Source organism: Rhinopithecus bieti, unplaced genomic scaffold, assembly GCF_001698545.2.
Source record: "Rhinopithecus bieti isolate Rb0 unplaced genomic scaffold, ASM169854v2 scaffold_28529, whole genome shotgun sequence".
NCBI classification, from domain to species: Eukaryota; Metazoa; Chordata; class Mammalia; order Primates; family Cercopithecidae; genus Rhinopithecus; species Rhinopithecus bieti.
Window position 1 is genome coordinate 1,383,117 of NW_016813064.1, and position 27,566 is coordinate 1,410,682.

The 27,566-nt window shown below is 33.3% G+C and overlaps 1 protein-coding gene across 1 annotated transcript in view; it reads left to right on the plus strand.

Moving 5' to 3' along the window:
- The window catches only part of LOC108512380 (glutamate receptor ionotropic, kainate 2-like), a 485,136-nt gene that overhangs the window by 445,020 nt on the left and 12,550 nt on the right, over window positions 1-27,566 (plus strand). The window contains 3 exon segments of the mRNA XM_017847623.1: window positions 3,200-3,425; window positions 26,157-26,352; window positions 26,354-26,405. Coding sequence (XP_017703112.1) covers window positions 3,200-3,425; window positions 26,157-26,352; window positions 26,354-26,405 — 474 coding nt within the window.

The following is a 27,566-nucleotide window of genomic DNA, read 5'->3' on the forward strand; positions in this document are numbered from 1 at the left end:
TTTTTTTTTTTTTTTTTTTTTTAATTATACTTTACGTTCCAGGTTACATGTGAACAACATGCAGGTTTGTAACATATGTATACATGTTCCAGGAGATGCCTCCTTTCTTGATGATTACCTTTCAAAGGATTGGCTCCAGGCCCTTTAGAAAGACAGTCTGGTGTTGAAAAACTGCCAAGAGCCTTTAAAAAAGATTTACATTTAAAAGGGACAAATAAAGAATTTACAATTACAAGAACTCTGAAGTCAATTATCTACGAGAAGGAAGGGAAAATACCCTGATGCTTAGGCTATCTGAATCACAAAGGGCTGAGTGAGCTTAAGATGGGGCCTGGAGGTCGGAAGGAGCCTGTCCCAAGTTTAAAAAGCTGAGGGAAGGCTTTAGTTCACCTTCATTACTCCTTATTTATTTTGCTATCATTTTCTAGGACTCTGTTCCTTAACTCATGGTGCCCCAGCCAAAGAATACTTTCTTCAGTTATCCCTCCTATCAAGTTCATATCCAAGATAGCATTTCTTGAGTGCTTTCTCTCATATTAGAGAGTTCTTGATGTTCTAAATGCATGAGAATGCATTTTGAGTTTTTGTTTTGTTGCATTTGTAAAATATTTCTTACCACTTTGAGGATCATTTATGCCATTCTGCTTGCTTTAGTCTTTATATTTTCAGCTGGAGGCTGTACTCAAATATCTGGTTATCCTTGGCTGTTTGATCATATTTAATAGATTTTAAAAGGCTCACTGCAAACTCTAGGTGCTTACTCAAAGCTGAAAAACTGAGTTTCACTGTGGAGTATGTAGTGGCTAATTTAGTTAGAAAATCCATGAAATGTATATTTAGATAGAGTTGGTGTAGTGCACTGATTAAGATTATGCACCTTGTAGGTAATCTTCTCATGTTTGAGTCATGGTTTTACCAGTAGGTAGCCATGTAATTGTAGGCAAATCATTAACATCATTGTGTTTTGGTTTTCTTGTTTATAAAAGGGGTATGAAAATTCTTACATATTTTATAAAATTAAAATTTTAATATTTGTAAATAATTTAGAATAACGTCTGACAGATACTAAAATTTATATATGTGACAACTTTTTATTATTACTGTTAATACTATCTATTTTGCTTGAAAAAAATTTCTTTTCTTTCCGGAGGAAGTATACGAATCAAGAGGCTGACTGGTCTGCACATTGGTTATGGATTTCAACTTATTTCTTCTGGTTTTAATACAGTCTTCCCTGGCTCAACTGTCCAGCATGCTCTTGCTTCCTCCCAGAGAATAAAACCTCTAGTCCCTGCTTGGGTGGGATGGGGGAGTCATCATTCTATTCAGAGATAGGCTGTAACAATCTAACTGTTTTTTAACACATCCCTTCAATAAATTCTACTTTTTTAAAACCCATGTTTATTTTGGCTTCGAAAGACATGTAGGACTAACTATCTCTGGACATTTGTGGAGAGAGGGTGTATTCTAAAGTTACCCATTTCCTGGTAGGTGACCAGCAGATAATCATATTTCTTAATTTGGGCTTTGATATTTGTTATGAGAATTAAAACACTTTGGGTGAATTTTCTATCTAAATATATTTTGCCATCTAAGTAGAAATACTTAGAGAAATGAAAAATCAGTGCTGGAAAGTATTTCAAGAATTTTAAGTGAGTATATGTTTTGTAAACTTATTACACCAATTAACTTAGTACTGTAGATCAGATATTTCAAATGTGAAATAATATGATAATTCATAGTAATTTAAAGTTAAACTATCTATATTTGTAAAGGATACAGTAGCAACATTTCTTAAAGTTGCTTGGTTTTCAGTTGTGATTAAAAAAAAAAGTTTGGTGTGTTTACCACATGGATTACAGCAAAATATTCACAATGAATGAATTAATGCACTATTATAAAATATAATTATCTTGGCCATGCATGGTGGCTCACACCTGTAATCCCAGCACTTTGGGAGGATGAGGCAGGCATGTTCAGTGTTTCACTGCAGAGCAAAGGTTTGGATTTCTACCCAGTCTTAGCTCTGATTCTGTCCTTGTCTTTATAGAACACTCATTGTACCTTTTTCTTTTTCCTAATAAATCATAAGGTACTTATTTCCATTTTATCATTGAAACAGTGCCAGGATTTTTCTCTGTAATATTGTGGGCCTGCCTTGTAGTGGAAATAGTGGTAATATCACATTTATTTCTTTGTACATGTAGAAATAAAAGCACACTTAAACTGTACAAAAAAGTCCATATCTATTTGCTTGAAAAGAGTTTTAACTTTTTATGAACATGCAAGCAGTACGATGAATATCCTTCCTGTGTTTATAACTTCAGGATTATTTGTGATATTTGTATAATAATTATATGACGATAAGGGTTTCACATATGAACTTTCAAGGAGCAGATGCTAACGTTTTTCCTGTTTATGTTTTACCAGGACCTTCTGAACAAAACCTATTTTCTTATTTTAGTAATGAAATTCTAGTAAACCCCTACTCATAATTTTCAGTTGGATATAAGCACTATTCAATTGTATTGGTCCAGGAATCTTTAGTTATTTAGTAGCCCTGAAGAATAGATTTCTGAAGTCCAGCTTAAAGAAGTTCTGAGGTGATCAAATTTTTTCTCAGTGGAAATGTAGACATCTTTATTTGTAACATCCTTATTGGTAACACATTCTGCTCCTCTCTTCAACCTATATTTTTTTGTGTGTATCCCTGGGGGTTAATGTAGCATCTGTGTTATCTTAACCCAAGTTGGGGGAAAACAAACAAACTCTTGCAGTCTTACAGTTTCAATCTGAGTGCAGTGTTTCTCTCTTCTGTATTTGTTGTTAAAGAGATGTTGACAAATATGGAATACTCAGGTAAGAGACAAGAACAAAGAACTTCCTTATAAATAATTTATTTTCTATTATATGTATAACTTTCTATGATTTACTGAGATGTGTTTTTAAACATTAAGATTTAAAAAATATATTTGTTAAATAAATCTGTACTATACCTAGAAATATGATGAGAAATTGCTATGAGAAACTCGTTATACAGATTCAGATTTTTTCGGTATATATATATATCCCTTAAAAATTATATTGTTTAAGACGGTACAAGTAAAGTAAATGTGGTCCATTGCGTCTAAACATTATAGGACCACATGGAAACTAAGGAATATTTTTCTTATGACCAACTTGTATTTATTTTCTTCAGAAATCAAAAATCTCCACGTATGACAAAATGTGGGCCTTTATGAGTAGCAGAAGGCAGTCAGTGTTGGTCAAAAGTAATGAAGAAGGAATCCAGCGAGTCCTCACCTCTGATTATGCTTTCCTAATGGAGTCAACAACCATCGAGTTTGTTACCCAGCGGAACTGTAACCTGACACAGATTGGCGGCCTTATAGACTCCAAAGGTTATGGCGTTGGCACTCCCATGGGTAGGTTATATGTCAGCTATTTATACTTTGTTCATTAATCTGAGTTGCTGTAAGACAGGGGTAAAACAGTGTTTCCACATATGCCATTAGGAATTTTGTTTTAACCAAATGCATCCTGCTACCCCTCTGTGACTGTATAAAAGCAGGTTATCAATTTGTATAAAATCAGGTTATCAATATATTCTTCTAAATAGGTAAGTCAAAAAAAGGAAAATTAATTTCTATCAGAATGGTCAGTGGATATTTTACTGTATCAGTGTTGAAAACCCACAGCATAACCTAGCTAACTTTCTCTTTTCAATCTTAAATTCAAAAAATGTTTTATGAGTACACTAAAGTTTTTGTAACAATTTACTTTTTTAAATGTGGGGTTTATGAATACATTATTTGACTTAGAGAGTTAACTCAAATAAGTGAGGCATAAATGGCTCTCATGAATATTATTAGAATTGTTTTACTTAAAAGAAGGTACAAACAGCAGACTATTTACCAATGCCGTATCTAGAATACTTAACACTGAGGATTATTTTTAACATCCTCCTTCTTTCATATGGCAAATTATTTTTAATCAAAATAATCAAATGAGATAATGAATTGTAATTTCCAGAAAACAATAATAAAATCTTGATTATATATATAACAAACATGTATGAATAGTATGTTTGTGCGTAAGTAAATACATTATATATATATATATATAAATATATATAACATTACAGATACTAGCACCGTGTGGTGGACAGAATAATGGCTTCCCAGAGATGTCCATGTCTTAATCCCAGAACCTTGAATATGTTACTTTATAGCAATATACTGTTGAATATAGGCATATACTTTCAATATGTATTCATAGCAAAAGGACTTTGCAAATGCGATTAAGTTAAGGATCTTGGATGTGGAGATTTTCCTGGATTAAACCATATGGGTCAATGTAATCACAAGAGCCCTTGTAATAGTGAGAGTATAGGGTCGAGTCATAGTTAAGATGTGATTTTCGACGGATGCGAGAGGAGAAAAGAGACAGGGACAGAGAAGAGAGAGAGAGAGAGAGAGAGAGAGAAAGAAGAGAAGGGGAGAGGAAGGAGAGCAAAGAGAGGAGAGGAGAGCAAAGGAGAGGAGAGGAGAGCAAAGGAGAGGAGAGGAGAGCAAAGGAGAGGAGAGGGAGAGGAGAGGGAGAGAGATCTGTAAGATATTATTTGTTGGTACTGACGATGGAAGAACAAGCCATGAGCAAGAAATGCCAGGTGACCTTTAGAAGAAAATACAGTCCTTCAGAGACATCACTTTTTAGGACTTCTGACATCTAGAACTGTGAGATAATAAAATTTTGTATTGTTTAAGTCATAAGTTGACGGTAAATTTTAGAGTAGCAACAGGAAACGAATTGTAGAGAGAGAAAAAGGTAATAGCATATTTATTTACATCAATGTACTTTTTCAAAGAAAGGGGAAAAACATTTCATGATTTATCACAGTATAACTTAATAACGCCTTATACATGTTTTCGACCTTAACTTCTGCAAATTTGTCAATGGACTTGGTTAAAAACCCAATCATTGCTTACTGGCAACTCTAAACGTCTTAGGAAGTAAATATTTTCGCCAAAAAATTAATTATTAAATTCAACTAACATATGAAAATCATCTGAATTTATTAGGATTTAAAATAGCTTGAATTAGTTTGACAAAATTTTGAGATACTAATTCCTTGCATTTATGTAGTAGAGGTCATAACAAAGAATAATTGGTGCAGTCATTAAGAATTGAAAAAAAATAAACTTGGAGTTCTTACTCCCCAAATAGGCAGAAGTGTAGCTGAGTCCATACAATTGAGGGGTAAATGGTATAACAGCAATTTTCCAGTTCTATTTCTGGGTTAGAATACAATGCTTATTAAAGAATTAAAGATAAATATTTGCTTAATTTTGAAAGTCAATAAAAATCTCAGCTTGTTAAAACTCAAAAATAATTGTTTAGAAACTTAGACCAACCAAAAGATATTTTTTTAAAGGAAGGAATTATTTTATCTTTTACATGTTTTAGACTTCCAGTGCATAACGATACTGATGCATACTGTTTTAAATTTTTCTCCACAGAAAATATACTTCCCACCAGGGAAAGGCTGCCTCAGGCTTTGGTCCCTGTTATCACAATATTGTGTACAAATTCAAAATTGGGCAATTAATTTTAATATACTTAAATGTATTAAAATGATTGCGTTTTTTTCAACAATTTATATTGCTGATAAACATTTTTTACTTCTCAAAATGTGTTTAAATTATACTTTTATTCAGTAAGGTTTTGGTTTATGCTTAGCTCTGTGTAATGGAGTACTCAAATCTTGATTCTTTTTTTTAGTGCATTAGTTCGGTCAAAGTTATGGTTCTTTCCCTCAGTAAGAAATGTGTGCTGAACCCAGAAACTTCATGAGTTACTGCACCAGTTATTTGGAATATGTGATGAACAACTTCTTTGACAATTTTTGAAATACGTTTTTTTCCCTATGGAAAATCATATATTCTTAGAAGAAGAGGCTGATAAGTGCTGTGAATATCATATATCATGCAGTTTCGCACCACTGATATTCTGAACTTATTCTTGTCACTACAGGTCTCTTGGAAAAGTAACTTGAAATTTATGCCTCTAACTTTATTTTTTTTTTTTAAACTAGTAAAAGAAGAGGATGTATTATCTGCAGGGTCCACTTAAATGCTAAATAATTTGGCAATAATGTACTTGATAGATTCTCAGAGTTTAGTCTAAATTAGTCTAGACTACCTGGAGGAAAATATGGTAGTGATATGTCAGAACACATTTAAAAAAAATCAGGCACACTCATAAGAGTAGTTATGAAGAGGTGGAAAGCAGTGGTTTGTAGGCTCCCATCATCCTGTAGGTATTCATCTGGGAAGAGCTGAAAAAAATGAAACCACCATTTTTAGTGTATATCTCTGAAAGGAGTTGAGACTCATTATATGTACCATTTTCTTCTGGGTTTGCATTGTCTGGATAAGGACCATATATTGCTACCACTTTCTCCTGGTTTCCGTTGTCTGGATAAGGGGCAGGATTATTTGTCTCTCTTTTTTTGCTGTTTCATTGTTTCAACCACCAATCACACTCTGCATTTCTTCAACTGGGAAATTAGCATTTGCCTTTTATAGTTACCATTGCTGAAGCATGCTGAAAATGATATTAGTATTGTTAATATATTTACTTATTTTAAAATTGTGTAATTATAAACAAAAAAAAGGAATTCATTAAGGTTGAAAAATATTCCTTGAGGTTCTTGCGTCTTTCTCAGTAAGAGTTAATGAGAATAGCTATATTCAAAGCAGACACAGACGGATTAAGAAAATGTGGCACATATACACCATGGAATACCTATGCAGCCTAAAAAGGAGAGTTTGCGTCCTTTGTAGGACATTGGATGCAGCTGGGAAACCATCATTTCTTAGCAAAACTATCACTAGAACAGAAAACCAAACACCGCATGTTCTACTCATAGGTGGAACTGAACAATGAGATCACTTGACTCGGGAAGGGGAACATCACGTTACTGGGGCCTATCATGGGGAGGGGGGAGGAGGGAGATGATTGGGAAGTTATACATGAATATAAATGATGAATTGATGGGTGCTGACGAGTGATGGGTGCAGCACACCAACATGGCATAAAGTATACACTATGTAACAAACCTGACGTTATGCCACATGTTACCCTAGAACTTAAAGTATAATAAAAAAAAAAAAAAAAAAAAAAAAAGCAGAGCAAATATGGGCTAGGTTCTGCAAAATTCAGATTAGTTCCAGAAGTTCCCCAGGCTTTTTAATTTATATATTCAGGAAGCTATAATTCCACAGTGAAAATTTCACCGTTTAGTAATAACTATATGTAATCAAAGAGAGGAACTTCCTTTCTCTTTGCTTTTATTATTTCTCAGATTTTGAGATATTTTCAAGAAAGCCTATGTAGTTTGGTGAGGAAAATATTATGAGTCTTTTGAGTGGGAAATCAGAAAAAAATTTAAAAATTGTACATATATCCACCCGTGCCCCATTTCCCCCCAAATTCATACATTCTCTTCTTAGCCTGCCACGCTACCTTCTCATTGATTCGTTTAGGGACCTCACCACCACCATTCATCATTCTGAGTGTGATAGTTACTGCCCAAAGTGTGCTGTGAGATCGCTGAATGACTCAGAATAAGCTATTTAATTAAGGAAGCTCTGTTTACACAAAAATACCTTAGTGGAGCAATCAACAATGATGTGAAGGTAAATGCTAAATAAGCTTAAGCAAGTTTAATTAAGTCTGGAGTGACATTAAATTCCTTTCATAATTTTCCTGATTGCAGCAACGTTATTTTAATGTGGCATTTACTGTATGGTAGATTTTTGAAGTTGCAGGAGACCTTACTCAGTACATTAACCGAACTTCTTATTTCATTCAAAACAATATTTTTAAAAGCTCCGAGTGAGTTAAAAGCAAGGAGCAAAATCATGGCAGTTTCATTAAGGAATGTCTAAATTGTGTGAGCACGTGCCGTCTTGTCTCTTATTTCACCATAGGTGATTATCTATTCATCTGAACTGGGAACATTTCTCCTCCTTAATGGCATTTTTGGCTGCATTGCTTCTCTCCTGACTGCCCGTACTTAAAAGCCTTCTTGGTTTCTCTTTTTCAAATGTTGAATGCATATTACACTTTGAGGACTAGGCAGACTCAGCAGTCCATGAGCTGGTAGGAAAGCAGCAGTCTAGAAAAAATCCATTAGGGCCAGTTGGTGTTATTTTGCTTTGCTCTATGCAATTTGGTAGAAATATTATAAAATGACTGAAGGGTCTCATTAAGATGATTTCTATTTTTAGCAATGAGTTAGTGACCTCTTTCTTTCATGTATTAGTTCCTCACAACTTTAATAACAAGCAATGTATGTGGCAGCTGAAAAAGGGATGGAATTGTGCTCATGTCTGTGCATATTATTGATATTGTAATTTTCTGTAATTTCAGTTGTTTCTATTTTACTTGTGGGATTCAATCAATAGTGAATTCCAGTCAGTGAGTGTATAATTATTTAACAGTCAGTGAGTATTTCTGTGAACAAAACCTAAAATAAATTAGTCATATAATAGTTAGAGAATTACTGAAATACACACTATACATGAGGAATGTAAAGATGAAGTGGACATATTTACAATGCCCTTTAATATGAAGATTAAATTTAAAGATAATTTTAGTCACACACAAAGCTGTTATATACGTTTTATTTCTCTCATATTTACTGATTTAATTAGAAATATTAGGGTGTATTTTATTTAGTAATTAACTTTAATGTTACCTTTACAAGCTAATGCTTTAAAACAGTATTATCTATGAATATCCAAAAGCAGTAATACTATTAATAATCCTCAAGTAACTTTTATCAAATTATAATGTACTTACCCATAATTAGCCTAAAATAAAAAATGTAACAATGGGTTATATTATTGACTTTTTATGGTAGAAGTGCACCACTTTGGCGTATAAACAAAATGAAATTTCCTTTTTTTACTTCTATTTTCTAATATTAAATGCGTAAGATTCACTATTTTTTTTATTTCTCATGATTTGGTGAGATAAGAGATGTAGAATTGGTACTGGTGGAGGTATGTTGTTTGTTTGAGGCAGATGCTAATGTTTGTTAAAATGGAAATCAGTATGAGAAGAATGTTGTTCCCTGTTTTATTCACCATCCATTTCTAAAATTCTCAATTTATCATATAATAAGTACTGTAATAGTCATCATTATAGATGCATAAAATTGCCAGCCTTTAGATTTTCAGCTTTACTGAAATAAATGAATACATTTGTCTTCATTAGTTTAACATAATGCAGAAAAATTGATGCAAATTATTCATCTTTCTGCAGGTCAGTCCTTCCATTAAAATGCACTCTGTTTTCCCTTTGCATAAGCAGCACAATTTTAATATTTGAAGTGATTTTGCAGGGCTACATCTAGATCTAATAATTTTCAGAGACAGAATTAAAAAAAAAACTCAAATTACACCTGTTCAATCTGTACATTCCTGGCATATTTGTTATAGTCTAGATGACATGTCACTGAAAACATGAGAATTTCAATAAGTTATGCCTTATCCACAGACATCATCAACAGGCTGCATGCTACAATCTAGGAGGCTTCAAGAGGGAATTTGATGAATTGTGAACACCACTGTGAACAACCATCATTAACATTGTAAATGTTGACCAAATGGTACCCAAACAATGCAGAAATGGATAATTCTCATAAAACAGAGTTCTGACAGATTTTATATGCAAAGATTGAACCATTTAATTCATTTAATGTTTTGTACTGATTAGTCCAAAACCATGACTTCAAATTTTACTTTAGATTAGTTAGCCACAGACTGTCAGACTATGTCAGACAGTTGTCCTTGGGTTAGTAGAGGTAGGTAAGATCAATGAGTTACTCTTATTAGAAAAAACTAGTCAAATGTTTGTTCTAAATACCAAAGCCAAATGCTTTGCATTTGCTGACGCTCATGTGACAGACATACTCTTAACATGTTGCACGGAGTCTGTGGCCTTTTTAGTCAGATGACTTGTGTACAAATTTTAGTTTCACCTGGATGAAACCTGATGAAATTACTGAGTCCCTACTACACTTAGTGTCCTCATGTATAAGTGGATACAACCATGTTCACATAATTGGATTGTGATAAATATTGATCATATTGTATTTATAGTATTTGAATCAGAATATGTAGCATAAAGAATTTTAAAGAAATATTTTGATCACTTCTAATATGAGGTTATAGAAAATTTTAAAAAATGAAAACTGTTTTGAAGAAATGTTCTCTAATAATTGAAAGAATATGTTAGTGGTCTCTATTTTACATTTTTAGAAATGTCTTGTCTTTATATATTTAGAGATATTAAATATATAGCAGTGAAAGCAGAGTATTAGTATGACCCATTGTTAACCAATTGGAAACCTGTTTCTAATGAAACCTACCTGGGATTTTACCATCAGCTAATCAATATATTGTAATTTGATAACTAACATTTTGTAGGAAGAAAGTGATTGATATCTACTGTATAAAGCTAAGAAAATTCCTATCATAGGGCATTACCTAAACAAGTAAAATGGTTTTCCATTTCTAAACATGTCTTGAGTTTTTAGTAAACAGAGCTCAAAATGTATTAGACGTATCATCTCTAAAGACATGTTTAGTAAACAATCTGTTTAGTAAACAGAGCTCAAAATGTATTAGAAAAATCATCTTTAAAGGCATGTATATTTTCTTTACATTTGACCAATCTACAAGAATGTTATTACTCTATCCTGCTTAGCTCTGTAAAATAATGAACATAAAATATAAATATAAATAATCTTTCTTTTTTAGAAGACAAACATGGAAAAACAAATTTGACATAAAATAGAGAAAATGCAATATTGGACATAAACAAATGCCTGTTATTAGTGCAGGGACTTAGGTGGGTGGAGCTTAGTGAGACCAAAACAGACAGGTCAAATTGCAAAAGGGACTTAAGCAATGCTTAAAGGATGGGTAGTTCACTGTCTTGAAAAAAATATATTTTTTCTTCCAACTTTTGGGTTATTGATGATTAATTAGGTAATGATTTAATATAAAATGATCTAACTCTTATAATTAATTCCTTGGAATTTTACATTAGAACATTTACTTTGGAACAAAAGCATAATGTAAGGAAATCAAACTATTTCTAACACTATTCTAATGATTACTATGCTGATGCCAAAATCATAAGAATGGCAGGGTTTATAGGATAAAATTATTTCTATTTTCATACTTAGTGTTAGAGTTTCATGGTTTAATACTCAAGAAATATGACAGCAAATCTATTTCACCAGTCACTTTAAACTAATATATAGGAAATATGTCAGAACCAGTAAAAATAGTTGGCTGTTTCATTACAGGTTGATAACATTCTCTTTTTCACAAGTTAGAGGATATACAGAATATTAATAAAAGGCAACTCTCTAATACATATAGTCTATAATTTGAATTCTTCATTGATACATTTTATATGCCATATATAAGCATCTCCCTTTATGATCTTAGGTACCTGAGTATTCTCCTGCGTATTCTATAAATATTCCTTCAAGTAGAATGTGTTTATATTATTTAAAAAAATTATTGTAAGCTAAACATTCGTGATATATATATTTATGACATAAAAGCGACATTGTGATTTATGAATACAATAAGGAATGATTAAAATAAGCTAATTAGCATATCAATCACCTCAGATACTTATCTTTTTTATGGTGTGAACATTTGAAATGTATTAGAATTTTTGAAATGTACAGTACACTGTTACTAATTATATTCACCATGTTGTGCAATAGATTAAAAAGACCCTATTCCTCTCGTCTGAGATTTTGTACCCTTTGACCATCATCTCCCCATTTCTGTTAACACTCCAGTCTCTGCTTTCTGCTTCTATCAGTTCAAATGTGTTAGATCTCACATGTAAATGAGAATATGTTATATCTGTCTTTCTGTGCCTGGCTTCTTTCATTTAGCATAATATTCTCTTGTTTCATATAGATTGTCACAAATGACAGAAGTTTCATTATTGTGTAGGGCTGAATAGTATTCCATTGTGTCTATGTATACTGCATTTTCTTTATTCTCTGATTCATTATAAATATAATGTTGATCCTATAACTTGGCTATTGTGAAAAGTGCTGCAATGAGTAATGGAGTGTGGACATCTCTTTGACAAACTGATTTCATATCTTTTGAGTAAATACAAAGAAGTAAAATTGATGCATCTTATGCTAATTTTACTTTTAGTTTTCTGAGGAGCCTCCACACTGTTTACTATGATGGTTGCACTAATTCACATTCCCATCAACAGTATGTAAGGGTTTCCTTTTCTCCACATCCTCACCAATACTGGTTATCTTTTGTCTTTTTTGTTATAGCTATTCTAACTAGTGTGAGGTGATAGGTCATTGTGGTTTTAATTTACATTTCCCCAATGATTAACAATGGTGAACTTTTTTGCATATATCTGTTAGCCATTTGTATGTTTTCTTTTGAGAAATGTCTATTCAGGTCCCTTACTCATTTAAATAATTTTTTCTTACTATTCAGTTGTGTGAGTTCTTAATATAATTTTGATTTAACACCTTATTGGGTGTGTGGCTTGCAAATATTTTCTCACAATCTCTAGGTTGTCTCTTCACACTGTTAATTTTTTTCCTTGCTTTGTAGAAGCTTTTAGTTTGATGCAATCCCATTTGTCTATTTTTGCTTTTGTTGCCTGCACTTTTGGGTTCAAATCTAAAAAAATACTGCCCAAATCAATGTTGTATAGCTTTTGCCCTATGCTTTCTTCTAGTACTTCTACAATTTCTGACATTACTTTTAATTCTTTAATGCATTTTGAGTTGATTTATGTATATGGTGTGAGAAAAAGACCAAATTACGTATTCTGCCTGTGGATATCCAGTTTTCTCAATGCCGTTGATTGAAGAGACTATTATTTTCCGTTGGGTGTTCTTGATAATTTTGACAACTGAACATACATGTGTGGGTTCATTTCTGCACTCTCCATTCAGTTACATTGGTCAATGTGTCTATTTTTTCTTGGGAGGAGGGCAGTACCATGCTATTTTGATTACTATTGATTTGCAGTATAATTTGAAATCAGATATTGTGATGCCTCTAGCTTTATTTTATTTTATTTTGCTCATTATTGCCTTGAGTATTAGGCTTTTTTGTGACTTCACATAATCTATAGGATTGCTTTCCTATTTTTTATGAAAAATTACATTGGAAGTTTAATAGAGCTTGCATTAAAACTGTAGATAGCTTTGGGTAAGAAGAATTTTTTATTTTTTATTTTTTTATTTATTTTTTTTTGAGACAGAGTCTTGCTTTGCCACCCAGGCTGAGGTGCATTGGTGTGATCTTGGCTCACTGCAACCTCTGCCTTCTGGGTTAAAGCAATTCTCTTTCCTCAGCCTCCTGAGTAGCTGGGATTATAGGCTCGCACCACCATTTCCGGCTAATATTTTGTATTTTTAGTAGAGATGGGGTTTCACCATGCTGGCCAGGCTGGTCTCGAACTCCTGACCTTGTGATCCACCCACCTTGGCCTCCCAAAGTGCTGAGATTACAGGCGTGAGTCACTGGGCCTGGCCAGGAAGAAAATTTTTAACAATATTAATTCTTCCAGTCTATGAACATAGATATCTTTCTACTTACTGTGTTTTCAATCTCTTTCAGTAATGGTTTAGAGTTTTCAGTTTAATGCCTCCTTTTTCTTTCTGATTTTGTTTGAGTCTCCTCTCTTTTTGCCTTTAGTCTAGTAAAAGGTTTGTCTATTTTGTTTATTTTTTTAAAGAAGTGACTGTTGGTTTTACTGATTTTTTTTCCTATGTTTTTTCCATTCTCTGTTTGATGTATTTCTGTTCTGATCTTTATTATTTACTTCCGCTAACTTTAGGGTTTAGTTTGTTCTTCCTTTTCCAGCTCCTTGAGGCATAATGTCAGGCTATTTGGGATCTTTGTTCTTTTTAAGTACAGGCATTGGTTGCTATAAAATTCCCTCATAGAACTGCATTTGCTGCATTCTGTAGGTTTTGATATATTGTGTTTGTATTGTCATTTGTTTCAATATATTTTTTAATATTCCTTTTGATTTTTTATTTGACCTACTACTTGTTCAGGAGCATGTTGTTTAATTTCTACACACTTGTTAATTTTCCAAGATTTCTCTTGTTATCGATTTCCATTTTCATACTGTTGTGGTCAGAAACAATACTACATATAATTTCAACCTTCTTGAATTCGTTAAGATTTGTTACATGGCCTAAACTATGCCCTGTCTTGGAGAATGTTACATGTAAAGTTGAGAAGAAAGCATATTCTACTGCTCTTGAATGGAAAGTTCTATATGTGTTTGTTAGGTTCATTCCATATAAAGTTTTATTAGTCCATTTGCACACTGCTATAAAGAACTAACCGAGACTGGGAAATTTATGAAGAAAAGAGTTTTAATTGACTCACAGTTCTGAAGGCTTAACAGGAAGCATGACTGGGAGGCCTCAGGAAACTTACAATCATGGCAGAAGGCTAAGTGGAAGCAAAGACCTTCTTCACATGGTGGCAGTGGGCGCAGGTTCGGGGGAGAAGTGTCACACTTTTAAACCATCAGATCTCGTGAGCACTCACTCACTTTCACAAGAATAGCATGGGGGAAATCTGCCTCCATCATCCAATTACCTCCTACCAGTTCCCTCCCTAAAATGTGGGGATTACAATTCTACATGAGATTTGGGTGGGGACAGAACCAAACAATATCAAAAGTGCAGTTCAAGCACAGTATTTTCTTGTTAATTTGCTGTCTGGTTGATTTACCTATTAATAAAAGTGGAGTATTGGTGCCTTCTACTATTATTTTAATTTCTTCTTTCAGTCCATTAATATTTGCTTTATCTATTTAGGTGAATCAATATTTGGTGTATATATATTTACAATTATTGTGTCCTCTTAATGTATTTACTCCTTTATCATTAAATAATGACCTTCTTTGTCTCCTATCAGCGTTTTTCACTTGAACTCTAAGTATAGCCATCCCTGCTGACTTTTGGTTACCATGTTCATGGAGTACCTTTTCCATCGCTTCACTTTCAGCTATGAATACTCTTAAAGCTAAAAATAATCTCTTATATGCAACATACAATTTGATCTTTTTAAAAATACATGGAGCCACTGTATGTGTTTTGATTGCAGAATTAATTTACATTCAAGGTTATTATTGATAGGTAGCAACATACTCTTGTAATTTTTATTCATTGTTTTTTAAATAAAGCATTATTTTAGGTTGCATTTCTTTTATGACATATGATATGGAGCATCTTGTCATATGTTCTCTTGGTATTTGTGTATTTCCTTTGATGAGGTGTCTGTTAAGGTCTTTGGACCATTTTTAGTAGGGTTGTTTATTATGATTGTGTTTTAAAAGTTATTTGCATTTTTAACTAATTATTTATTAGATATATCTTTAGAAAATTTTTTTATTCTCTTGATACCAGATGATTTTTAACCTCTCTTCTCTCACTTCTACATGAACAGTGTCATTTATAGTTGGGTAAATTCGTCCGTGGCCCTGATATCTTGTACCTCATCCTATCCTCTCAATCTAGAAGAAATGAACAAAATGGATTTGAGATGCTCTCACTATCATTTTCCTTTTCTATGTACACCTTTCCAAAACTGGAATGTAGATGGAAAGAGAAGAGAGAGAAGAAAAAGGTAGCAAAAGTAAAAGAAGAATTATCATTCTTACTCCTCTTATCAAATAGAAGTAATCTTTTTTTGCTTACCTTTCTTGAAGACTAATTTATTATAGTTTCATCTGTCACATAATTCTGTAACACATTCCCCTTTTTATTTTTAAAAGCTTGCTAAATTTTACATATTCTTTGTTACACTGAAAGCTCTAGGAGGGCAGGTGTCATGGTTATATTGTTCACTATTATATACTTAGAATCTCACAGCTATGCTAAGTAATATTTATGTACTTAACAATTAATAGTGAGACCATAGGGATAAAAATTGATTCATATGTGGTCCTTGCCATTAGGACACTCATATTATCATCTTAATGGAGAGAAAGATACTTTAAAAATTGAAATATTATATACCAAATACTATATAGGAATATCTGAAAATGTGCTATTGTTCCAAAAGAGAGCGATACTATATATCTCTGTGGTAGCCTAGGGAAAGTTTGTAAAGAGATGAAAAGGTCAGCATAAGAAATTTATCTGGGTGAGAGAAAGTTCAGCCAGAAAATTAAAGAAAGAGTGAAAAAAGGTCAACCCAGGCAGAGGGAAACCCAACTTATTTGTATTGTTGTCAGGTTAGATGTAGGGAGGGGAGGATAAATTCAGAAAGGAAGTGATATGGTTTGGCTCCGTGTCCCTACCCAAATCTCATCTTGAATTGTACCCCCATAATTCCCATGTATTGTGGAAAGGAGTTGTTGGGAAACAATTGAATCATGGAGGTGGTTCCCCATACTGTTCTCGTGGTGGGGAATAAGTCTCATGAGATCTGATGGTTTTATCAGGAGTTTCTGCTTTTGCATCTTTCTCATTTTTCTCTTGCTACCACCAGGTAATAAGTGTTTTTCACCTCCCACCATAACTCTTAGGCCTCCCCAGTCATGTGGAAGTGTAAGTCCAATAAAACCTCTCTTTATCCCATCTTGGGTATGTCCCTATCAGCAGCATGAAAACAGACTAATACAGGAATCTTTTTTTTTTTTGACCAGTTTTGATAAATATTTTATTCAGTAGCCCATGTACATACACACTCACTTGTCCAATAGGAGGAAAGTGTTGCACAATATTTTTTCACGGGTCCCTCACATTTCTGCACATCTTGCAATCAGAGGCACAGACTTCCCTTTGTTTCAGACTGTCTCTCCAAGGACATCAGTGTCTCCTCTGGAACAAAGAGTAAGCATGCCTACTACTCATTTTTTTCTTTAATTTTGTATTTGTTTATTGTATATTAAAGTATACATTATGTTTATATATTGCAATATATAATATGTTAATGATATCAGATACAATTTGTATATTGCATGATATTGTATGTTATACAATGTGAAAGGAAAATATCTTGTGCCCTCAAAATCACTAAGCTAAAGGGAAAATTCAAGCTAGGAACTGCTTAGGGCAAACCTGCCTCCCATTCTTTTTTATTTTATTTTATTTTATTTTATTTTTATTATACTTAAATTCTAGGGTACATTGCATAACGTGCAGGTTTGTTACAATATGTATACTTGTGCCATGTTGGGTGTGCTGCACCCCATCAACTCGTCAGCACCCATCAATTCATCATTTTTATAATGTATACTCCAATCAATCCCTCCTCCCCTCCCCCCTCCCCATGATAGGGCCCCAGTGGTGTGATGTCCCTTCCCGAGTCCAAGTGATCTCATTGTTCAGTTCCCATATTGGCTAGCCATAAGTAGAAAGCTGAAACTGGATCCCTTTCCCTTACTCCTTTATTGAAGATTAATTCAAGATGGATTAGAGACTTAAATGTAGACCTAATACCATAAAAAACCCTAAAGAAAACTAGGTAGACCATTCAGGACATAGGCATGGCCAAGGACTTCATGTCTAAAACACCAAAAGCAAGGCAGCCAAAAGCAAAATTGACAAATGGGATCTAATTAAACTAAGACTTCTGCAACAGCAAAATAAACTAACATCCAGAGTGAACAGCAACCATACAGAATGGGAGAAAATTTTTGCAATCTTCTCATCTGACAAAGGGCTATTATCCAAATCTACAAGAACTCAACAAATATACAAGAAAAAAACAAACAACCCCATCAAAAAGTGGGCGAAGGATATGAACAGACCATTTCCTCAAAAGACGAACAATTCATACAGCCAACAGACACATGAAAAAATGCTCATCATCACTCGCCATCAGAGAAATGCAAATCAAAACCAACAAGAGTATACCATCTCACACCAGTTAGAAGAGCAATCATTAAAAAGTCAGGAAAACAACAAGTGTTTGGAGAGGATGTGGAGAAATAGAACACTTTTACACTGTTGGTGGGAATTGATAACTAGTTCAACCATTAATGGAAAACAGTATGGCAATTCCTCCAAGGATCTAGAACTAGATTGTACCATATGACAGCCATTCCCACTAACTGTGGTATATGACCAAAGGATTATAAATTATTCTACTACAAAGACACATGCACACGTATGTTTTATTGAGGAATCTTGAGAATAGGTAAAAGAAAGGGATTGTGGTGACATAGTTAATAATTTATTTTATCTCTCAAGAGCACCACTACAAAATTTTCAGCAAGGTAGTGATTGAACAGATTTCCAATGTCAAAAGGTAATTAGGTATCAGAAAGATTGGTTCACTTTTATCTGACACCATTTTGGTATTAAAATGTTATGGATTGATACGTTTTTAAAGATGAAATTGCTCTTTTGTGTCTTTATCATTTTGCTCATGAATTTCTTATATTTCTATAAAATTAAGACCTTTCAATGGTATTTCTCTGTATTAGTCCATTTTCACACTGCTGATAAAGACATACCTGAGACTGTGAAGAAAAATAGGCTTAATAGCCTCACAGCTCTGTGTGGTTGGGGAGGTCTCACAACCACAGAGGAAGGTAAAAGGCACTTTTTACATGGTGGTGGCAAGAGAGAATGTGAAAGAAGCAAAAGTGAAAACTCCCTATAATACCATCAGATCTCATGAGACTTATTCACTACCACAAGAAGAGTATGAGAGAAACTGTCCCCATTATTTAATTATCTCCCACTCCGTCCCTCATAACATGTAGAAATCGTGGGAGTACAATTCATGATGAGATTTGGGTGGGGACACAGAGCAAAACCGTATCAGCCTTCAAAAGAAAATACAAGGAGTGATGACAGTAACTGCACCCGAGTTTAGCTCCTCTTAAAAGAAGGTTAGAAATGGGCCCACAAAGTGTTTAATTGTTACATAATAAATGCTTAGCTTTATAGAATTATATTATAATTATTGGAGATAATTATAGATTATATACAATTACAGTTTGGCTAAATAATTCAAATTGCTGAAGATAAAATTGTAAGAATGTATGACAAATTATTAGGTAATTATTATGTTACTTTATGTATACATGCATTCATTCAACAAATATTGTGTACATATTGTGTACCAGGTATTATACTAACAAATGCCACCTCTGCTTATTGGGATAAATATATATTAATCAAATAATCACAGAAATTCTTTTTTAGTTTAAACTGAGCCAAGTCCTACGGAGGAAAAGAAAATAAAGAAAATGATGTCATGATATTGTATAATAGTATTATTGACTAAATAAAACATCAAACTAAAATATAGTGTTTAAACAGGCGTAAGAATTTGTAAACTTTTTTGTCACCACATATTCTAGGCGGTCAATACAAGAAACGTGAAATAAGTCTGCTTATGAACTCTATGTAGTCTATTAAATTTAATAAGAGCTTGAGAAGATGTGCAATACTGAAATTCTGACAGGATGTATTTTGACTAAAATTGATCATTTTTTGAATTCATTATGTTATTCATAAAACATTTCTTACTCTGTGATAGCACTTCATTAATGCTTAATGAAATAGGTGAGTAAAGGATGGTTGCTTACCTACCACTGACAAGTAGTCTGGTCTGGTCTTAAGCCAATATTTAAAGTGATTCATGTTTTTGGGTATATGTTTTGGAAACAATTATTGGACAAAACTTTTTCAAAATACAGGAATAACTAAAGCATTATTATAATTTTTTGAGACAAGTCCCTGGGATGTTATATGATTAATGATTATGGTATAATCACATACCCACAAAGCATGCAAATTAGTATATTTTAGATAATGCCTAACGTATTCAAGTAATGACAAGCTAGAAGAAATGTATTACATTGAAAAAGAGAACCTACAAAAAATACAAATTGATAAGCTGTGAGTTCACAATATGTAAGTTCAAAGGCAGAAAGGAGAGTACATAGAGTCAGACAGAAAAATCTAATGAAGGGGCAACATGTTTTCTTTGACACAGAGAACACATGTAATAACAATAATAATTGTTATCTAACATTATCTTACTTTACAATAAGTATTAATAGTAATTATTGTTTCTGAAGCAGTACAAATTGAATTTAAAAGAAAAGAATTTATGGGGACATTAATAAGAGAAGGGAAAAATTCTTCCCCAACAATAAATTTAAACATTATAAACAAGTATTTATTTTTTTCTGTTCTTTCCTTTAATAGATAGATGGAAGCCTTTAATTTGCTGATGTGTAATGTGAATATGCACGAGATATATTTGATATGTAGTATAACTCAAGATTATTTGTACAAGTAATCCTTTAAAATCAAACAGATGTACATCTACCAAAAACAGAAGTGCATGTGGGAATAGCCAGTTTGATTGCAATGACTTTTAGAAGGAGATATATTATAAAAAGCAAGAATGATTTTGTTTCTGGCCCTTATAACTGATTAAAGCATACAGAAGCTTGATTTGAAAGTACACAAACGTTTGAAAGGCTGAATGAGAGGTTTCCAGAATGTAAGATAATGCAATTTCAGCATGTTAAATATAAGATACATTGATTTCAGGATATATTTTTCAATATAGGATAATGTGATTTCAGTATGTTCATTATTGGACAATTTGCTGTGCAACCTTTAAAGAAAAGTTATTTATCAATCAGTAAGCCTCCCTCAGAATTAAAAGAAATGCTGACTGCATTTACATTATTAGTTCTATATTATCTAGACGTAATGAAATAAGATAAAGAGAAAAATATTGGCATGTAAAATTCAGAGTTTGTACAGGGTAGTAAAAGGGCAATAGAAGAAGTAAATCAACATATTGTGTACAATAGACTTAAACTTTAAACTTAAGTATTTAGAACTACGTGCGCATTTCATTCTAAAAGTAAGGTTCCTAGAATGATAGAGAGGAAAGAAAGGAAGAAGAAAAAAAAGGGGGAAAGGAAAGAATGATAGAAGGGGAGGGGAGAGAAGAGCAGGGGAGAGAAGTGGAAGTTAGGGAAGGAAGGGGAAGGGAACAAAAGAATAAGAAACAGGGCCCTGAGCATGGTGGCTCAGGCCTGTAATCCCAGCACTTTGGGAGGCCGAGGCGGCCGGATCACGAGGTCAAGAGATTGAGACCATCCTGGCCAACATGGTGAAACCACCTTTTACTAAAAATACAAAAATTAGCTGGGCATGGTGGTGCGTGCCTGTAATCCCAACTACTCTGGAGTCTGAAGTAGGAGAATCACTTGAAACTGGGAGGTGGAGGTTGCAGTGAGCCGAGATGGCACCATTGCACTCCAGCCTGGGTGACAAGAGCAAAACTCGGTCTCAAAAAAAAAAAAAAAAAAAAAAAAAAAAAAAAAAAAAAAAAAAAAAAGAGGGGAAAAAAAACAAAAGGAAAAAAAAAAAAAAAAAAAAAAGGAAAGGGAAGACAGAGGAATGAAAAGTGGGGAGGGAGAAAAGGAGGAAAGGAGGGAAAAGAGAAAAGAGAGAGGGAGGAAGGAAGGAAGGAAGGAAGGAAGGAAGGAAGGAAGGAAATAAAGAAGGAAGATAAGAATAACTCAATTTAATAAACCCAGCAATTTAGCTCTGAAATATTTGGTGAGATTTGTGTTCACTGTTTATAATAATCACAGTTTAATCTCTTAAGGAGTTTTAATCTATGTCTTGTGAGAGATTCTCATGAAATCACAATATTACATAAAAATATTTGATTAAAGTTTAACATAAAATGGACACTTAGAGACAGTAAGTCTATTGTTGAGGAAATTCTGGAGAGATACATTTGTAGTTTTTATGTGCCTATCCATATGCTATCATTGTATGTCACTTGAAACTGCCTCTATACCTCCTTTGAGGGCTTCTTTGGAGCATCAGGTCTTATACATCTGACATATGAAGAGGTTTTACAATGTAATAAATGTATGTACTAAGACTGCCTGCTTCCCTCCCCCGCCTCCCTCCCTCCCTCCCTTCCTTCCTTCCTTCCTCTCTCTACAACCTAGGACTTTTTTACTTGGTAAATGGGATCTTTTGGCAACTTGTGAAAAGAGCATTTACAAACAAAACAGTTCCTTACTGTAAAGATGGAGAATTTGTTTAAATTATCAAAGAAATTCCCACTGAGAGCAGGGTTATAAAAAGAACCAAAGATTAGATATTGCAGTGAAGATTCAAGGCCTAATTTGGCTTTAAATGTGTTTGGTTTATCCTGAATTTTTAAAAAAATGTATTTATCCACGTTTTAAGTATGTGAAATTTAGACAAAATATTTCATATTATCTCAAAAAAAAAGAAAATATATGTTTACCCTGTGACCATATAGTCCCACAAGGTTTTAGTAAAACTGAAACTGAAGGCCATCTGTCTATTTTGAGTGTTGCAGTTTTCCAGATATTTTTGTCTACCTTCCTCCATTCATTTATGGTTGTCTGTCCTCCTAACAGTTTGAAAATTGACTCTAAGTTACAATGATGCATGTTCTAATAGACACATTTATAATTCCCTTAGTGTTTTCTAATTAAACTTAGAGGCCTCTTGAAAAAATGTAGATATTTCTTGAAGGCGACCTTACATTGTGACTCCTGAGCTTCTCTCAGTTGACATTCAGTAACATCAGTTCTTCGTTTGCCAGCGTACAGATTCACACGGGAGTTTGGACTTGGGAGGAACTATCTCTATCTACATAATTAATGAGTGTTCACTTCATTAGAGCTAAGTGCATGGCTGTTCGTGTCACATGGAGAATGGAAGATTCTTTCGTTCTTTGGTCTCAATGTGTCCTTGATATTTTTCATCTAGCTGAAATTTCAGTCCACATTTAACCTCAACTGGCATATTTTTAGAAATACTTCCAAAGGAGCGTCAAATTACATATCAAATAAGTAATAATTCATTTTTAATTACTTGTCCTTTTAAAAAATACTTAAACTAGATCAATGAAGGAAGGACAAGTAAAACATGTCACTGATTTATTAGCATTGATTATATTCCCTATGTTATTTCATCTTGTTTAAAACCTTAATAAGAAGCCCATTAACTTTGTACATTTGATTCAAACCAAATATAATTTAAACATTCCTATGTTCATAAAAGCAAGTGTACTGAGGTTTGCTGGCAATGGGAAATTCGTATATTTGCAATCAATGCTGAAAATAGGAAGTTCAGGTGGCAAGAAGTCAAGAGGTGTCTCACTTGCTGAAAAGTAGGGTGCTTTTGTTTATTTGTGTATTATTTTGTTCTTGAGAGTGTAATGGAGAATATAGTGTTTGAAGATGCTGGAATAGACATCGCAATGCAGTTGGTGCATATAGTGAGTTGGCAATAAAATTATATTCTTTCAATAGTTCTCAAAGTGAGAAATGAGCTTTCATAAAATAAATACTTAAGTGCATTAAGAATTTTTTATATTTGAAAGTCTACTTTCCAAGTAATCACCCTCCACAAATCTTGCTTATAATTATATTTATATAAAATAAATTACAGGCTGAGCACCATGGCTCACACCTGTAATCCCAGCACTTTGGGGGTCCAAGACAGGTGGATTGCTTGAGCTCAGGTGGTCAAGACCAGCTGGGCAACATGGTGAAACCCCGTCTGTACTAAAAATACAGGCGGCGTGGTGGGCACCTGTCATCCCAGCTACTCAGTATACTGAAGCAGGAGAATTACTTGAGCCTGGGAGGCAGAGGTGGCAGTGAACTGAGATCCCACCACTGCACTCCAGCATGGGTGAAAGAGCGAGACTCTGTCTACAAAAAGAAACAACAACAACAAAACACACACACACACACACATACACACACACACACATACACACACACATACACACACACACACACACACACACACACACACACATACACACACACACACACACACAAAGAAAAGAAATTACAACTTTTTGTTAACCAGGTGTGGCCATTTTCACAAACACTATCAACACAAGATTTGTTGCATACACTGTTTCTTATTCAGACATTTGATAAACTATCATTCTGCTTAAAATGGAGATCCCATCAAGTAAGCATTCATTTTGCAGGGAAAATATATGATTATCAGAATAAAATTGATCTTTCAACTGGCACCATGCTAGATATAGCAAATTAATACATACTGAATAGTCAAGCAAAATGACCTTAATTTATGGTGTTTTATTACATATCACAGAGACTCAAGCACCATGTTATTGCTCTTATATTATGTTAAGATGCTTTTAGTCAGTTATTATGCTCCTCAGAATATGCAAACATTTGCTGAGAGCCTATTGTTTGAAAAATGAGAATTCAGATGGATGGATGTTTCTTTAGTGTGCTTTAGTGTTTGTGCTAATGGTATAGATACTCATCTGCATTAGATATTACATAAGTGATATTTTTGTTAATTCGTTGACCAGAAACATGTAAAAATAATTTAGCACATGCATCTTTCTATATCTGTTAGATGGATGGATGGATGGATGGATGGATGGATGGATGGATAAATGTGTGAATGGACTGATTGGATAGACAGACAGATAGATAGATATCCTCCATACAAAAAAGCTTGTAATGTATTTAGGAAAACAGACCATATCTCAACAAGTAAATAATAATACCAGGGAACCTAGGCTGAATACCCAGTAAGTGAGTGATCAAAATAGAAAATAGTATAAGCTGGTCTAATATATTGAAATCTGAAGTGGTGGAGGGGCAGAATTTACATTGCACATTCGTGTTAGGTTAGTATTTTAAGAAGAGCACAGGGAAGAAACTGAGAAGCAGAAATTCCCTCAGTATAGTTGAGAATTATTGCATAATGAAAATAAAATATTTGACTTCTAATTATAGGAATGGGCAATGCCCCTATTTAGGAAAGCTGTAAAAAATGTAGACAAGCCATAAACTTCTACAGCTTCTGAGCAGAGAAAAGATTATGTTAAAGAAACAACTCTTCAGTTGGGTTTGGTAGATCTTTATTTCTCCAACTTTTTCAACAGGTTACTTATATTCTATGATTCTCGTCTTTCTACTTTTAATTGCTTACTCTCACTGAAAGATGTATAGATGTGGACACATTTAAATCAAAACAAAATTACAGGCAATGTTGAATACAAGCTGAAATGTTTAGTATTTTTCCACAAGCAGGAAAACACTATGGGTGAATCTGTACACAAAAACTGGAATGTGCAGTATAGTGTCTTAGGAAAAGATTACACTTTAGAGGCAGGCTATTTCTGGGTGGGAGAAAGCAATAAAACCAATCCTTTGGAACAGATGTAGAAAAATGCATGTGCTTCAATATTTTTATATGTTTCTGGTCAACAAATTAGCAGATATTACTTATCATGTAATATCTAATGCAGATGAATAGGTACCTCAATTAGCATAAGCAATATATTTTGTTTATATTGTTGCCTCCACTGGAAAACAAAACAAAACAAAACACTGTCTCTGAAAAAATAAACTGATAAAGAAACAATGCCCCAAATTTTTACAATATCAGGCTGTATGCCCGTTGATTTATAAATTAAATTGCCATAATTATTTTTAAATTGTCTAAGTCCATGCAACCCGTGACTTCTGTTATGCACATCACATAACAGATACTAGTGACTGCTCATTATCACCTAAGTAAAAGGTACCATCGAATACAGCTTATTAGTAATTATTCCCTTTAATTACTGCATTTAATCTTGGGAAACACCTTTTTTCACAACTTTTCTGGTCTAAAACAGAGATAGCTGTTTTATCAGTGCTCTGGTTTCAGTGTAGAATAAATTGTAGATATGAATGAAACATCTTTGCACTCTATCCATTTTCCTTTGTGGATTCTTTCTTCCTATTTTACAATGCTGTAAACTGAGTCCACCTTTTAGGAGACATATTCTTTCTTGAAACAAAGCATTTAATTCCTCATTATCTAGCAAGGCTGTCCACTTTAATGATCTTGTTTAACGTCTCTGTCTTTTTTTCCAGTTGTTTTTCTCTTCTGAAAAAAACACTGGCACACTTTGAAGCACTTTGAAAATCTCTGCCCTCCTCTCATCTTGCTAACCTTTAATTATGAAATTTTGGATTCCTTGAAATACTTAACATAGCCTCTCCTTTCTTAGGTTCTCCATATCGAGACAAAATTACCATAGCAATTCTTCAGCTGCAAGAGGAAGGCAAGCTGCATATGATGAAGGAGAAATGGTGGAGAGGCAATGGTTGCCCAGAAGAGGAGAGCAAAGAGGCCAGTGCCCTGGGGGTTCAGAATATTGGTGGAATCTTCATTGTTCTGGCAGCCGGCTTGGTGCTTTCAGTTTTGTGGCAGTGGGAGAATTTTATACAAATCCAAAAAAAACGCTCAATTGGAAAAGGTAAATGTTACTTGTTTACAGTTTAAATTTAAAACAATTTTGTTGTTATATTAAAACGCAAACCAGAAGTGTTTTTATGTGACCAACTAATGATAATGCTTAGAACTATTGCTCTAAATTGTCTTATGTCATTCATTACATAACAAAATATTTCATTTTGTGAAATATAGCATATTTCACAAAAAGACTCATAGTCACCTTTAGGATTTTTTTATTTAATTGTAATATATTTAATTGTAGTCAGCTTCAGGAAAAATAGCTGTTTCTACTCTTATTACAGACTTAAAAAAACTTTTGTTGCTTGAGTTTAGTTTGAGATACAGTTTAGTGATGAGTTTAGTGATAAGATACAGTTAATTAAGTGAGTAAAATTGGAAACTGTAATATGAAAGAAAAAATACTCTGCAGATTAAAATGAGGTTTTATATACAATATGGGTTAACAGTTTCAAGTTAAAGAGTAAGTTTTATCTGAATAGCTTTAGTCCAATAAATTTCTAGCTTAAGAAAGATGTTAACTTTCATTGGTGAAATTATAATTTTCTACATTGAGTGTGTGAAAATATTATAGTTTCTTTTGCCATTTAATAGTATTCTTGATCAATTCTTTGGTTTTTTTTACCAGAGTCCTTCTAAAATATGTATAAACTTCAAAACATTGAGTCTATTGCTATACTTTGCATTTTAATGCAGTCATTTGTAAAATGTTTTTTGTATTATCCTTGAAAAGTTGGTCACCTCTTTCAGATTCTGTATTTCTAGTGCTATAATTTCCTCATTTCTATAAATACGAGGAAGACTAGGAAAATAACTCTTTCAGATGCTATATGATACTGTTTGTATGCAGATTTATTGCTCTGGATATGATGAAACCAACAGTTTAAAGTCTTCTAGTACATTATTTAATCTTTAGTATGTAAACATCTCTTTTGTTTTTGATAAAACTCACAATATTTTAGACTTAACTTTAACTACTGTGGCAGAGTGAGATGATATAATCTTTAATATTTAAGAGGTTTATGAACTTTCATTGGTAAATAAAAAGAGCAGAAAAGTGGTATTTTGAAAATGATGCCATACAGGAATACCAGGTAAATATTTTTTCTAATATTCATTGAAGTGTTTGTACCTTTAGAAATATTAAAATAAAAATGTTCCTTTG